Source organism: Neoarius graeffei, chromosome 11 (assembly GCF_027579695.1).
Source record: "Neoarius graeffei isolate fNeoGra1 chromosome 11, fNeoGra1.pri, whole genome shotgun sequence".
Lineage (NCBI taxonomy): Eukaryota > Metazoa > Chordata > Actinopteri > Siluriformes > Ariidae > Neoarius > Neoarius graeffei.
This window is the reverse complement of record NC_083579.1, coordinates 81,352,097-81,367,682: the sequence shown is the minus strand read 5'-3', so window position 1 is coordinate 81,367,682 and position 15,586 is coordinate 81,352,097. Positions and strand designations below refer to the sequence as shown.

At 39.0% G+C, this 15,586-nt stretch overlaps 1 protein-coding gene across 3 annotated transcripts in view; it reads left to right on the top strand.

The window, feature by feature from the left end:
* hspa12a (heat shock protein 12A) overlaps positions 1-15,586 on the top strand; it is a 146,002-nt gene that overhangs the window by 64,856 nt on the left and 65,560 nt on the right. For all 3 annotated transcript variants that reach the window (XM_060934795.1, XM_060934793.1, XM_060934794.1), the window contains exons 2-3: positions 12,653-12,729; positions 13,037-13,164. In XM_060934795.1, the coding sequence (XP_060790778.1) occupies positions 12,653-12,729; positions 13,037-13,164 (205 nt within the window). The remainder of the gene's footprint in view (positions 1-12,652; positions 12,730-13,036; positions 13,165-15,586) is intronic.

Sequence of the window (15,586 nt, the reverse complement as noted above, 5' to 3'; positions counted from 1 at the left end):
AGTGAGGCAAGGATGTGTGCTTTCGCCATACCTGTTCAACATAGTGGCAGAAATGGTAATGATGGATGCGTTAGATGGATTTGAAGGTGGATTCCAAATAGGGGGAAGATGAATATGTAACTTAAGATACGCAGATGATCTTGCATTAATAGCAACATCGGAAAAAGAACTACAAGAATTGTTGGACAGATTAATTAACGCAGGAAAGGAGTATGGTTTACAAATTAATACCAGCAAAACCAAGGTTATGAGATGTAATGGTAAAAATATTGATGTGGTAACTGAGGGGTCAAAATTGGAACAGGTGTCTGAATTTGCATACCTTGGCTTCAGAATTAAAGAAGATGGAGACTGTTACAAAGAAGTAACGGCACGTTTGGGATTTGGAGCAGCAGTAATGTCAAAGTTAAATACTATATAGAAGAATAGAGGGATTAGCATAGCAACAAAATACAGATTGGTAAAGGCACTTATCTGGCCGGTGGCAACATATGGTTGTGAAGCTTGGGTGATCAGGAAGAATGAAGAGAAGAGAATTGATGCGTTTGAAATGAGGTGCCTGAGAAGAATAATGAGAATACCATGAACAGCAAAGAAAACAAACAAAAATGTTTTATAAGAGGCTAAAGTCGATCGTCAACTGCTGGAAATGGTTAAAAGAAGGAAACTAAGTTACTACGGCTGTGTCGCGAGACAGTCGGAGTCATTAGAGAAGGACGTTCTATTCGGCCTTCTGAATGGAAAAAGAAAAAGAGGAAGACCAAGAAGAAGATGGATGGATGACATCGTCACATGGACAGCGCTGTCGGCGCCAGATGCATATAGAGCGACGAAAAATAGAACAGCTTGGGAGTAAATCGTGGACACTGCAGCCCACCATCGGAACGATGATCTGGGCGAATGATGATGAAATAAAAGCGATAATTTTTTTTTTTCCTGCTGCTTCCTCACGTTGTAGCCCCATTTTGGATTTTGTCACAAAAAAAAATCCCAGCACTTGGAATTTAAATGAAATAATGACATTATCCTTTCATTTAATTAACTTTTATTTCTAAATTAAAAACTGAGTAATTGAATTTCATAATTTTTCTGAAAATGTCACCCGTTTCCTGCATTATCAATAACATCACAAGAAAAAAACTCCCCTTCTGAGATCAGCTCGTCCTCCGGTTCTTTAACCAAATCATCTCTTGCTTTTTGTGATCAATTTTTTTTTTGTAAGCATTAATTCTCACTGTCACTCGGCCCATCATTGTGTGACTTGATATTTTTTACGTTTTTTATCAGTAGATATGTAACGATATATTGTGTGCCAATAAATCACAATACAAATTTTATAACGATTGGAACTGATTAAATAAAAAATGAATTGCTATGATTATCGTTCTGTGTAATTGCGTTGTTTAGACAATAACGAACAACGGGAATACACATGACTTCACTGTAGGTGGAAGTAATGCAGCCCTGATGCTGCAAAAATGCACAAAATGGCTGTAAAATGGGAAAGGGCTGCTGTGTGATTGACTACAAATAGATTTAACAGGAACTCGGAGCTCTCTCTCTTTTTACAGACTGCTGAAGGATAAAGAGAAGGAAATGGAGGGAGAACAAATGTTCATAAAAGTTTATTAAGAAAAGCCTATTTATTTTAATAAAAGGAATATTTTAGTGAATGGGCAGTTATATCTTACTCTAACTTTTTACAAATGTGGGTAAATAATTATTCTTGGTTACTAATAACATGAAGAAAATTTTATTTTACTTAAATTTATCAAAATGAATAAGTTGATAAAGAATAGGAAAATAAATGTTGCATTTTTTAGTCGTAAAAATTTCAATTTTTTTTTCTCCAAAAATGGAATTGTGAATAGGGTGAATCGTTACATGTTCACATCAGTGCTGAAGGATTTAAAAATAAATATCAAAATCGTGTTTCAATTTGTGCTTCAGGAAACTCGCACATTTAATAACGTTGGTGGAAACGTGAGCTGCTTCTTCAAAGTGGGCTACATGACCTTGTCTCGACATGTCTTTCTCTTTTGACCTCTTTTTCATTTCCCACCTCCATTTTACTCCTCTCTCTCTCTCTGTCTCTCATATATATATATATATATATATATATATATATATATATATATATATATATATATATATATATGTATGAGTGATTCCACGCTTATGGGTACTGAAATGGGGACATGAACTTATTTTTAAAAATTCACCTAAAACCATTTCTTTTTTTACCATCAGGTCACAAAACATGTAATCTTTAATGAATGATATGTTAAAAGATAACTTTAATTTTCTGAGATGTAATAAAAACATATTTATATGCCAAAGTCAGAACGTAACAGAAGTGTTGTGGACATATATATTCTCAATTTTAACAATGTAGAATTACTTTTTGAAACATAGGAAGGTGATGTTTTAGCAAATATAATTAATAAACATGTGTAGTAGAATAAACATACACATTCTTTCAATAAGATTAACATGGTATAGAGCTAGATTGTAATTAATTTGTAACAGACGCGAGATGGACAATCGTAACAGAAGTAATGTAACAGACATCATTTTGGAACTCATAGGCTTGACTTTGGCATATAAATATGTTTTTATTACATCTCAGAAAATTAAAGTTATCTTTTAACATATCACTCATTAAAGATTACATGTTTTGTGACCTGATGGTAAAAAAAGAAATGGTTTTAGGTGAATTTTTAAAAATAAGTTCATGTCTCCATTTCAGTACCCATAAGCGTGGAATCACTCATATTATATATATATATATATATATATATATATATATATATATATATATATATATACACACATATGATGGAAATATCCTTTGTAAACATGTATGCAGTATATCCCCTGACGTATCCCACCTCTTCCACCACTGGAAAGTAAGGAGTCAGGAATTTGTCATAAATATTTCTACCTTTTTTCTTTCTCTTATACACCTAACTGTGTTTGAGTAAGTTCTGAAATTATACATTTAGTCCTGTGTTCGGTTTATTATGCTGTACTGATAAATCTATAAAATCTGTGCACCAATCATGTGTCTGAAACTGTGGATCAGGTTCAGTCGTTTTTTTTTTTGAAGACTGTGACATGAACTTTGCTGAGAGAACATGAGGCTGTAGATCAGTGTTCAAACCTGATTTAAGTTTGAAGAGCTGCTTTCTCTTTCTGTACTGATCTGTGGGTTTCGTTTTGTAAAGCAGCTTCATCAAGTCAGCTGGTAACGTGGTGAGGTGACGTTTCCATCCACATGCACTGCGAGAGGACTGAAAAAAAAAGATTAGATTGAACACCATGGGATCAGCAACGATGTTTTATCAGTAGGGGAATGTTTTTCTGCTTTTCTATTTAAAATGTTGACGTTTTTGTGATGATGGATGCTGACTGCAGCATGGTACGGATTTTACAGATAATGCCTTGCGGACCAAGTTTTGTGTGTGTGTGTGTGTGTGTGTGTGTGTGTGTGTGTGTGTGTGAGATTTATCTCTCCCAGCTTTCTGAAATGCGTTTCATGCTGCTTGTATCATCATAGAACTCCTTACCAGAGACCTGACCTGCTTACCTCTGCTGCTTCCTGTGAAAATGTGCGTCACATTCCAGAATTGCGTGCCCGTGCATTTTCTGGCCATAATGTGGGGAGGGATCTTAAAAACCATCTTTTTCTTTTGCATTCAAAACAATACAACAGCACGTTATTTGATGTTTTACCTCATGAATTTTATTGATTTTTCAAAATAAACATTTACATTTTGATTCTTGCAACACATTTCAAAAAAAGCTGTGACAGTAAATCATTTCCTACTTTATAATGTTTATAATGTTCCCGTTCCTTCTCCCAACACTTAAAAGATGTTTATGGACTGAAAACTCCAAGTGATGAAGTGTTTCAGGTGTTATTTTTCCCGTTCTTCCTGTAAACAGGTCTTAAAATTCTCCACACATTCTCTATTGGGGACCGAGGGGACACGCCCTCTTCTTCCACAGCCACGCCTTTGTAATGTGAGCAGAATGTGGTTTTGCATTGTCTTGTTGAAATCTCCCTGGAAAAGACGTCGTCTTGAAGGCAGCAGATGTTGCTCCAAAATCTCAGTGTCCTTTTCTGCATTAATGCTCCATCACAGAAGTGTAAGTTACCTTTGCCAAGGGCACTGACCCAACGCCATACCATGACACACCCTGGCTTTTGGACTTGTTCCTGGTAACAGTCTGGATTTCTTCCAAAAAAAAAGACCTGAAATACTGATTAGTCTGACCACAGTACCCGTTCCCACTGTGTGATGGTCCATCCCAGACACCTCTGAGCCCAGAGAAGTCGACGGAGCTTCTGGACACAGTTAACACAAGGCTTCCTTTTCACACAGTAAAGTTTTAACTGGTGTTTGTGGATGTAACTCCGTATTGTAGCTTGATAAAGGTTTTCCAGAGTAATCTCGAGCCCACATGGTTCTATCAGCTGTAGATGAATGACGGTTCTTGATGCCGTCTGAGGGATCTGAGATTATGGGCTTCAGATCAGGCTTGAGCCCTTTGAAATTCCTCCAGATTCCTTGAATGCTTTAATGATGCTCTGTACCGTAGAGGGTGAAATATCCAAATCCCTTCCTATCTTTCTTTGAGGAACATTGTTTTTAAACATTTCAATAATTTTCTCATGCATTTCTTGATAAACTGGAGATCCTCGGCCTGTCTTTACTCCTCAGAGACTGATTTTGTCCCAAATCATGATTACAGTCACCTGATGACATCACCTGTTTCAAATCACATCACTATTTGATTGTTTTACCTGATTACTCACCCTGAATTGCCCCGTCCCGACTTTTTTGGAATGCGTTGCAGGTCTGAAACTCAGGAATGGATGGATATTAACAAATGAAATGAAGTTGACCAACAAAACATGAAATATCTTTGGTTCATTCTGTTTGTAGTGAGATGCAAGTCAAAGTAAATTTAGAAATCACTGCTTTCTTTTTTATTTACATTTTCCATATTGTCCCAACTTTTTTTTGATTTGCGGTTGTAATATTTTTGGTCGTTATTGTCTTGTTTTGTGCTCTGATGTTTATCATTTCACTTGTGCCCATGCACCAAACTTTCTGAATCTAAATTCCTGTGGAGCGAAATCAGAGACTTGAAGATTGCTGTCAGAAAAAGAAACAAATTCAGCATTGATTGATTAAAAGTGCTACGGTATGTGTAAGAACTGGCCACCTGGTGAATTCTTACTCCACATTCCAAACAAATAGGGGGCAATACAAACCAGAAGGTTGGGGTGTCCGTCCCTATCATACGAAACAAGGAAATGCACAGTCCCTCCTCCTCCTTCCCCCTAAACACACCGCCATCACACCATCACTCACTGAATATAGCATTAGCTATGTTTAATCAAAACACTACTGGGTTCATAAAAATAAACTTTACAGTCATCAGTTATTAAAAAAGCCAACCAGCTAACTACTAACTAACAGCCGGGTAAGAATGCACAGAATTAGACCAAACAGTTGAAACTCTGAGAGCCGGTGACACACGTGCCGTCAGCCAGTCGTTTCCATTACAGCTTGGTTAGCTCAGATTTTAGCTCAAAAACAGCCTCAACAACTCGCGCATCAGTAGTGTATGAGATCGCTACAGCTCTTGACATGGAAGCTATGTCGCTGTTTTTATTAATCATAAAAAATATATAAAAATATGACTGATCAAACCCACTGCCTGTGCTTCAATAAAATAATCACATCACTGAATGCTGTCTCTGAAAAAGCACATCAGAATTAAAAAAAAAAAAATCAAAATTGGCATAAATAAGATTGTAAATGTTATCCTCTTAAAGGGGTTCAGTGTGTGATGTTTCTTCTTTGTTGGAAGCTTGGATTAGTTTAATGACTGTCTTTTCCTTCAATAGAATCCTTTTCAGTGCCCAAAGTTAATTTCAGCACAAATGTTTCAGCCGATGTTCTCCAGTTTAGTTTTTTTTTTTAATCAGTGCTGATTTTAGGCTTTTTGTTTTTTCAATGTTGAATTTAAAGTCTCTGATTTCGCTCCGTAAACTCCAGCAACACGGCTGTGTGGTAATAACGGGTCTTAAATTTTGAGTCTCTATTGACCAAAATGGACTACAGAGAAAACACAAACCAAAATAAACTACAGACCAAAATAAATGTCACTATAGGTAAAATACAAAAAAATACCCCACAATGAGTCATGGGAAATAAGTCATTCAGAGTTCATCCAAAATAAAGAATGAACTGCAGAGAAAATACAGATTGCGATAACTACAGACCCGATCCAGAATAAAACAAACTATGGACAAAATACAGAGCGAAATAAACTACAGAAAAAAAACCAGTGAAATAAACTAGAGATAAATTTAGATTAAACAAAATACAGAAAAATACTGAAATAAATTAAACTCCAGACAATGCAGAGTGAACTAAACTACCGACAAAATATAGAAAGAAATAAGCTACAGATTAAATGCAGGTTGAAATAAATTATAGACAAAAGACAAATAAACTACACACAAAAGGCAGATGATAAAAAAACTACAGAAAGAAATAAGCTATGGACAAAATACAGAGTGAAATAAACTACAGAAAAAAAAGTGAAATAAACTAGAGATAAATTTAGATAAAAAAATACAGAAAAATACTGAAATAAATTAAACTCCAGACAATGCAGAGTGAACTAAACTACCAACAAAATATAGAAAGAAATAAGCTACAGATTAAATGCAGGCTGAAATAAATTATAGCCAAAGACAAATAAACTACACACAAAAGGCAGATAATAAAAAACTACAGACAAAATGTAGGCTGAAATAAACCAAATAAAAATACCAAGCAAAAGAAACTACAGACAAAATCTGGAATTAAATAAATTAGGTAGAAATTACACCATGAAATAAATGACGGACAAATATGAAACAAAATAAACTACAGACAAAATACAGGATAAAATAAACTACAGATTAAATGCATGATGAACTAAACTAGAGACAAAAGAGAAAATTAAATAAATTACAGACAAAAGGCAGGTCAGTTGAAAGATACATCTCACGGATGCGCCGGGACACATCATCAGTGATGTAACCTGGGGTCATTGGGTGTTTCCGGTCTTTCAACATCAGACACCCTCGCCCAGGCGACCCGACCGGAGGTGATCAGACTCCGGCCTGTGTCCCAGCAGCACTCGCCCACGAATCTGCCCTCTTAATCCATAGCCACCTTGTGGCTTTCTCGGCGGCTTCGCCTCCCCTGTGAGGCCCAGCACTGAGAGAACTTTGCAGAGGGACCGCCCTGCAAATCCTCGGCAGCCCACCTCCAGAGGTTCACAGAAGGTTTTCCAGCCCTGACTCCTACACTCGTCCACCAGTTCCTGGTACTTGGCGCGTTTCCTTTCGTTGGCCTCGTCCATGCGCTCTTCCCAAGGAACTGTGAGTTCCAGCATGATCAATTGCTTGGTGGATTCTGACAAAAGGATCATGTCTGGTCGGAGCCGCGTAGATGTTATCCTGGCTGGAAACTTCAGCTGTTTGCCTAGATCTACTTGTAGTTGCCAGTCAGCCGCGGTGGTGAGGAGGCCTGACCTTGCCCGTGGTCGTTTCTCGGGCTTCTCTCCGGCTCTGTGGAACTTGATGGTCTGTACCCTGCTATGGCTCTTGGTGGTGCTGATGGCTGTGGCTATGCTGTCAGCAACTGCCTTAAGGACCTGGTCGTGGCAAAGAGAACCAAATGCAAGCTACAAAATTAAATAAAAACTACAAAGTCTCGAATTAAATTAATTAGAAAGAAATTATATGATGAAATAAACAGACAAATATGAAACAGAATAAACTGCAGACAAAATACATCATGAAATCAACTGAAGAACAAAATAAGCTAGAAACAAAGTACAGGCCAAAATAATCTACAGAAAATTACAGACAAAACAATCTACAGCACCAGAATAATTTAAAGACCGAATCCTTTACAGACCAAAATAAACAACGCTGCTGTTAAAGTGCACAGGAGCTTGGATGTTATTCCATTTTTCCTCACGTATAAAACACTACTGGGTTTGAGAAGTGTTCTGCACAAATTAATGTTCTTTTTTTTTTTCTTCTTTTGTTTCCTTTTTTTTTTTTCCATTCGCTGCCTTTGTATGAACTATCTCTGTACACATTAAAGTAAACCTGTCGCTGTAGAGCAGGACTCGAGCCGGAGCCGACAGTTAACTTGTCTGTGTGTTGATGGGGATCGTTTGTGTGCAGCAGGTAACGCGTTGGAATCGATCGCTTTACAGCGTGGACTCGGTCTGTAATCTCTGCTGCTTTTGTTTTGTGTAAGATATTTTTTTTTAATCAAATGTTTATTTTCTGCCACCAGTTTCTCACATCATGTTTGTGTAATAACCAGTGGAAAATTTGTGGATTCAATAGAAGCACAGCTATAATTTGCTCACACAAATAGGTCATAACGAGCATGCTAATCAAGCCGCATTCAATCAGCTGTAACAACGTCGCTGCCGTTCTGTTTGCACTGTTGTCATATAAACAGACTTCATGATCTTAACCTGCAAACATCGAGACTCAAAAGTATCAAAGAGAACGCCAGAAGAATAACGCTCCACTTACAGCCGTTTATCATTACAGACAATCATTTTCCTGTTTTTTTTTAAATCAATGATGGCGTAGTCGCTGAGTCGTGTGTGTGTGTGTGTGTGTGTGTGTGTGTGAGAAGCCACAGGCAGCCAGTCACTCAGGCCATAATTACAAACTGAAGAGCGTCCTGATGAGTGTCTGTACATGTTTTAGCACAGTATGGGGTGCTCGAAGAAAAAGGGACAAGTGTTTAGGGCTTTAAAAAACCCCTGAGGAGATTAGGAGGCCTCCTGCCGAGCGATAAAAACGCAGTGACTCACTTTGCTTCTATTAGACCACACTAATGAGGATGATGGCTTTTGGATGAATACAAGCTCTAATTCAACTCAAATGTCATTGCCAAGAAGAGCGTCTGCATTAGCTGGATAAAGCTTTTAAAAGATTTGATGCTTTTTTTTTTTGTGGTCAGATAATATAAAATGTGAGGCTAAAGCACTGTAATAAAAGTATTACAATGTGCGGTGCCTCTTTGATTTTGCGGGGCTTTTTTGTTTTTGTTTTTGTTTTTTTTGGTTGTCCCCCTCACTAAGTTGACATTTTATTTAATTTGATTTTTTTAAGTTATTCACATTTAATCTCTGCAGTCTGCATCTGAGGGGTGCTAATAGTTTTGTTACTTGTGTGTTTGGATTTTAATCTCGATGGTTCAATGAAGAGGAGGAATACTGAATTTCCATTCTCCTTAGAAAGTGGATTAAATGGCTGGATGATTGGGTGCAGACAGACAGACAGACAGACAGATGGATTCAAGTCAAAAGAAAATAGAAACATTACCGAGGGAAAGGAAAAAAACTTCCAGTGTCCTGGTTGGACAGGTAGACACACTCTTTTTATAATGGGGTATGTGACTGCTCAATCATATTCAAGCTCATGTTCAAAAGTAATTATCATACTATGTATCATACACCTGTGATCACTGAAGTCATTCTGATCAAAGCCCAAAGAAAGATCAGCTGTTTCTGTAAGAGTTTCTCAACATCCTCTTGGTTTTATCCAACTGCTGAAGCCACGGTCTGCAATGAGCTGAGAAAGTGTGTCTCAAAATAAGGACGGGGAACAAAAGAATTTCCAGAACATTAGATATACCATGGAACATCATGCATGCCATCATCAGTAAGTGGAGAAAAAGGCCCACCACTGCAACATTACCAAGAACGGGGTGTTCCTTCAAAATTGACAAAGGGCAAGAGAAAACTTGGCAGACTCCCTGATAAGAGACCTACAGCAGTATTAAAGGAGCTACAGGAATATCTGGCAAGTACTGCTCACTCCCGTATGACCGTGTCAGGTGGCTCGAAGGAAGCCCTTTCTCAAAGAAAACCCCAAACACCTAAATCTGCCTTCATCACCCCAAAATGTATGATGGATTATGATGAGACCAAGGTAGAACTTTTTGGACATAATTCAAAAAGAAACTCAAGATGGCTTATTACCCAAAGAACATCATCCCAATGGTGAAGCATGGTGGTGGCAGCATCGTCCTGTGAAGGTGCATCTCTTCAGTTGGGACTCGTGGATAGCTCCAAGTACCAATCAAATTTGGCATAAAATATGAGGTTCTCTGTTTGACATCTGAAAATAAAGAAGAGTTTTACTGTTCAGCACAAATCCAAGCTTCAGAAGATTATTCAGATCAATGTTCTGGATGGCCCAGTCAGAGTCCACATCTAAATCCTATAGAATATCTGTGAAATGCCTTGAAGAGGGCTGTGCACAGGAAATCAACTCTCAATCTGATGGATGTTGAACAGTTTTGCAAGGAAGCGTGGAATAAAATTGCCAAATCAGGATGTGTGAAGTTGGTAGATTATAATCCAAAAAACTGTTACAAGCAAAAGGTGTTTTGACAATATTATTTAAGGGGTGTGTACACTTATACAACCAGGATATTGTAAGGGTACTTCCCCCCCCCCTTTTTCCCCCCTGAAAATTTGAGTTTTTCACTTCAGTTTTATTGGTTTAAAGATGAGAGAGGCCTGTAATTTTCATCATAGGTACACTTCAACTATGAGAGACAGAATGGGGGGAAAGAATCCAGGAAATCATATTGTAGGATTTTTAATGAATTAATTGGTAAATTCCTCGGTAAAATAAGTATTTGGTCACCTACAAACAAGCAAGATTTCTGGCTCTCACAGACCTGTAACAACTTCTTTAAGAGGCTCCTCTGTCCTCCACTCGTTACCTGTATTAATGGCACCTGTTTGAACTCGTTATCAGTATAAAAGACACCTGTCCACAACCTCAAACAGTCACACTCCAAACTCCACTATGGCCAAGACCAAAGAGCTGTCAAAGGACACCAGAAACAAAATTGTAGACCTGCACCAGGCTGGGAAGACTGAATCTGCAATAGGTAAGCAGCTTGGTGTGAAGAAATCAACTGTGGGAGCAATTATTAGAAAATGGAAGACATACAAGGCCACTGATAATCTCCCTCGATCTGGGGCTCCACGCAAGATCTCACCCCGTGGGGTCAAAATGATCACAAGAACGGTGAGCAAAAATCCCAGAACCACACGGGGGGACCTAGTGAATGACCTGCAGAGAGCTGGGACCAAAGTAACAAAGGCTACCATCAGTAACACACTACGCCGCCAGGGACTCAAATCCTGCAGTGCCAGACGTGTCCCCCTGCTTAAGCCAGTACATGTCCAGGCCCGTCTGAAGTTTGCTAGAGAGCATTTAGATGATCCAGAAGAGGATTGGGAGAATGTCATATGGTCAGATGAAACCAAAATAGAACTTTTTGGTAAAAACTCAACTTGTCGTGTTTGGAGGAGAAAGAATGCTGAGTTGCATCCAAAGAACACCATACCTACTGTGAAGCATGGGGGTGGAAACATCATGCTTTGGGGCTATTTTTCTGCAAAGGGACCAGGACGACTGATCCGTGTAAAGGAAAGAATGAATGGGGCCATGTATCGTGAGATTTTGAGTGAAAACCTCCTTCCATCAGCAAGGGCATTGAAGATGAAACGTGGCTGGGTCTTTCAGCATGACAATGATCCCAAACACACCGCCCGGGCAACGAAGGAGTGGCTTCGTAAGAAGCATTTCAAGGTCCTGGAGTGGCCTAGCCAGTCTCCAGATCTCAACCCCATAGAAAATCTTTGGAGGGAGTTGAAAGTCCGTGTTGCCCAGCGACAGCCCCAAAACATCACTGCTCTAGAGGAGATCTGCATGGAGGAATGGGCCAAAATACCAGCAACAGTGTGTGAAAACCTTGTGAAGACTTACAGAAAACGTCTGACCTCTGTGATTGCCAACAAAGGGTATATAACAAAGTATTGAGATGAACTTTTTGTTATTGACCAAATACTTATTTTCCACCATAATTTGCAAATAAATTCTCTAAAAATCAGACAATGTGATTTCCTGGATTCTTTCCCCCCATTCTGTCTCTCATAGTTGAAGTGTACCTATGATGAAAATTACAGGCCTCTCTCATCTTTTTTAAGTGGGAGAACTTGCACAACTGGTGACTGACTAAATACTTTTTTGCCCCACTGTAGATGGATGGATTGATGGATGGGCTAATAGCGATGGATGGTATGGAAAGATGGATGGATGGATGGATGGATGGATGGATGGATGGATGGATGGACAGGCTAATAGATGGCTATGAAAAGATGAACAGAGATGGCTGGATAGATAAATAGATGGATAGATATGGATGGATAGGCTAATAGAGATGGGTATGGAAAGATGAATGGAGATAGATAGATAGATAGATAGATAGATAGATAGATAGATAGATAGATAGATAGATAGATAGATAAGGATTGGATGGACAGATATTGATGGATGGATTGACAGATGGATAGATAGAACATGCAACATGATAATGAACACGGGGATGCTCTCTGATTAGTCAGTGCAAGTTAAAACACTTGGCTCTGTCAAGGTCTCACACATTCAGGCAGAAACAACCATTAATCTGTGTGTGTGTGTGTGTGTGTGTGTGTGTGTGTGTGTGTGTGTGTGTTTTAGATGCAATGGCTGCCCCGTCGCCAGCAAAGAGTATTGGCGACCCAGGCATCACGCCTCTCTCCCCGACACACACGATGGTGAGCCTCTTCCTCTGTCACTGTGATAACACGAGTCGCAGTGAGCTGTTAGATGTTTGTTTGTACACAGATTATAAAAATATTTTTATATTTAATATTATTGTAAGTTCGACTCCTCATCAGAAGTGTCATGCAGCTGAAGAGTCCATTTTGAAGCAATGAATTGAATTTTATAAAGTTTTTGGATCAACTGTTTATAAATCAGCAGTGATGCTCTGTAGCTCAGTGTGAGAATCCTCAAACTATCTGAGGAGGAGGGTGAAATCCCCCCATCTCTCTCTCTCTCTCTCTCTCTCTCTCTCTGCAGAAGGATTCGGAGCAGAATGAACCCACGAGTCACTCGTTCGTGGTGGTGGTGGCCATCGACTTCGGCACCACGTCCAGCGGTTACGCCTACGCGTTCACTAAAGAGCCCGAGTGCATCCACACCATGAGGTGAGAGAAACACAGGCAGGAGGGACAAAAAAAACATCAAACTGTTTTCTCTGGAACTCGTCCACACTTTCCAGTTGAAACTGAGCAGATACTTGGGCAGCAAAATGAACTCCGTTCCCTACCGGATTACTGCTGGTCTGGAACCGGTGATGTCAGAGGCTTGGGTGTGACCTCATTTTGTCACTATGGTAACAAAGACAAATTTCATAACTGCTGTAAAATAAGATGTGAACAAATCTGCAGTTCATTTGCAGGGACTATAACCCATAACTTTATTCATCTAGTTCATTCTTCCTGTTAGATTATTCTTCTTTCTTCTTTTCTGTCCTCCTGTACATCTCTCTCTCTCTCTCTCTCTCTCTCTCTCTCTAATGCACTAGTGTAATCTTTTAGCTCCGCGTCTGGTTCGGTGTCTATTTCCGTCTTTCTCATTTGTCTCTTTAGGCACCCGCACACACTTCCAGATTTATTTAAAGACACCTGTGTGTGTGTGTGTGTGTGTGTGTGTGTGTGTGTGTGTGTGTGTGTGAGAGAGAGTGAGAGTAAGGGGGGGGTATCTGAAACCAGCAAATCAGCTGTGCCCCAGAGTTCACCTAACCTTTGACCTGTAGAGGTCAGTTTGGCAATGAATTTCCTCAAACAGATAAACAGCTGAACAGGATGATAAATTGCCGTGCTGATGTACGGACAGACAGATGGCATTCCACTGACGCTAGCTGCGAATGTAAATAATGTTTGGAAGTCTATATTTGTAGAAACCTCTTTTTACCAGCTTGTGTGATCACGGCTCATGGTGCCGCTCCTGAGAACGGCGTTTTACCTGCTAGAACACAACGAGTTAAATCAGGTTCGGTTAAACAGAAGAGCTGTGCTGTGGTTTTGAGCACTGGGACTGAAAATGACTGCAGTTAATAGTTTCACTTATAGTAAGGTACCCAATTAACTCCGAAATGATCCTGCACTGACTGACTCATTAATAAGGTCAAAGGAATGGATCAGATTTGAGATGGTAGAATTAGCTGGCTAACTGAGCTCGCTAGTGAATAACGCAAGCGGCATAAAAGAACAGTGCACTCACTCACTCACTCACTCACTCACTCACTCACTCTCCAGTTTAAAGCCTTCTTACACCGCAGGTGTGTCAGACGATGCACGGTTTGTCTGTAGCATCTTTCTCCAACACTTTCAGTCCAGGGCATCCTCAGCAGTGAGGCTCCACTCCCTTCAAGGAAATATCTCATAAATGAACAATTTTATGTCCGTCTGTCCAAAAGGATCCAGCGGATGCCACGGGTCCCAGCAGTGTAGATATAGATAATGTAGAATAGAAAAATTTCACTCTGACACCCAACTTTTGAACATTATTAAAAATGTATTCTCAACAAACGTTTCGGTCTTCGGCCTTCTTCAGTGTTGTAAAAAACTACATAGTGCTGTGGGCATGGTCTTATATATACAAAATTGTGAATTCTATACACTTCAAAATAAAAGACAAAGACAAAAATAAACTATTAATTACAAAATTTAATAATTAAATATTATTAAAAAGAAAGCGATTTTTAGATTTATATTCTTTTCGCTTGTTTAACCCATAAGGGGCTAAAGTAAACAATTGCGACATCCAGTTCGCTTCCCTATTTAGAAGCACGTTGTCTAAACTATCTTGAGTAGTGCTAACTATTGTTTCTATACAAATTAATTCAAAATCATTCAAATTATGGGAAGACTGATTAAAATGTTTGGCTACTTCGCATGTTTTGTTGTTGTTTTTCATACTAGATTGATGGTTACCAAAACGTACTTTAAACTCTGTAGTACAAGAGCCAACATATTGGAGATTACATTTACGGCAAGTTGCTAAATATATTGTATTACTGTACGGGAAGTACAAGAAAGATGTTGGCGAATTTTGTATTTCCTTCCGGTTACGGAGCTGACAAAAAAATTTGACTCTGCGAAAAAGTTATTACATAAATCGCATTTTTTGTTACACCTAAAGCAACCTTGTTCACGCCCTTGGTTATTGACTTACGTGTCACCACGCTTAAGTTTAGAAGCTACTCAAGATAGTTTAGACAACGTGCTTCTAAATAGGGAAGCGAACTGGATGTCGCAATTGTTTACTTTAGCCCCTTATGGGTTAAACAAGCGAAAAGAATATAAATCTAAAAATCGCTTTCTTTTTAATAATATTTAATGATTAAATTTTGTAATTAATAGTTTATTTTGTCTTTTATTTTGAAGTGTATAGAATTCACAATTTTGTATATATAAGACCAAGCCTGGGGCGGCACGGTGGTGTAGTGGTTAGCGCTGTCACCTCACAGCAAGAAGGTCCGGGTTCGAGCCCCGTGGCCGGCGAGGGCCTTTCTGTGTGGAGTTTGCATGTTCTCCCCGTGTCCGCGTGGGTTTCCTCCGGGTG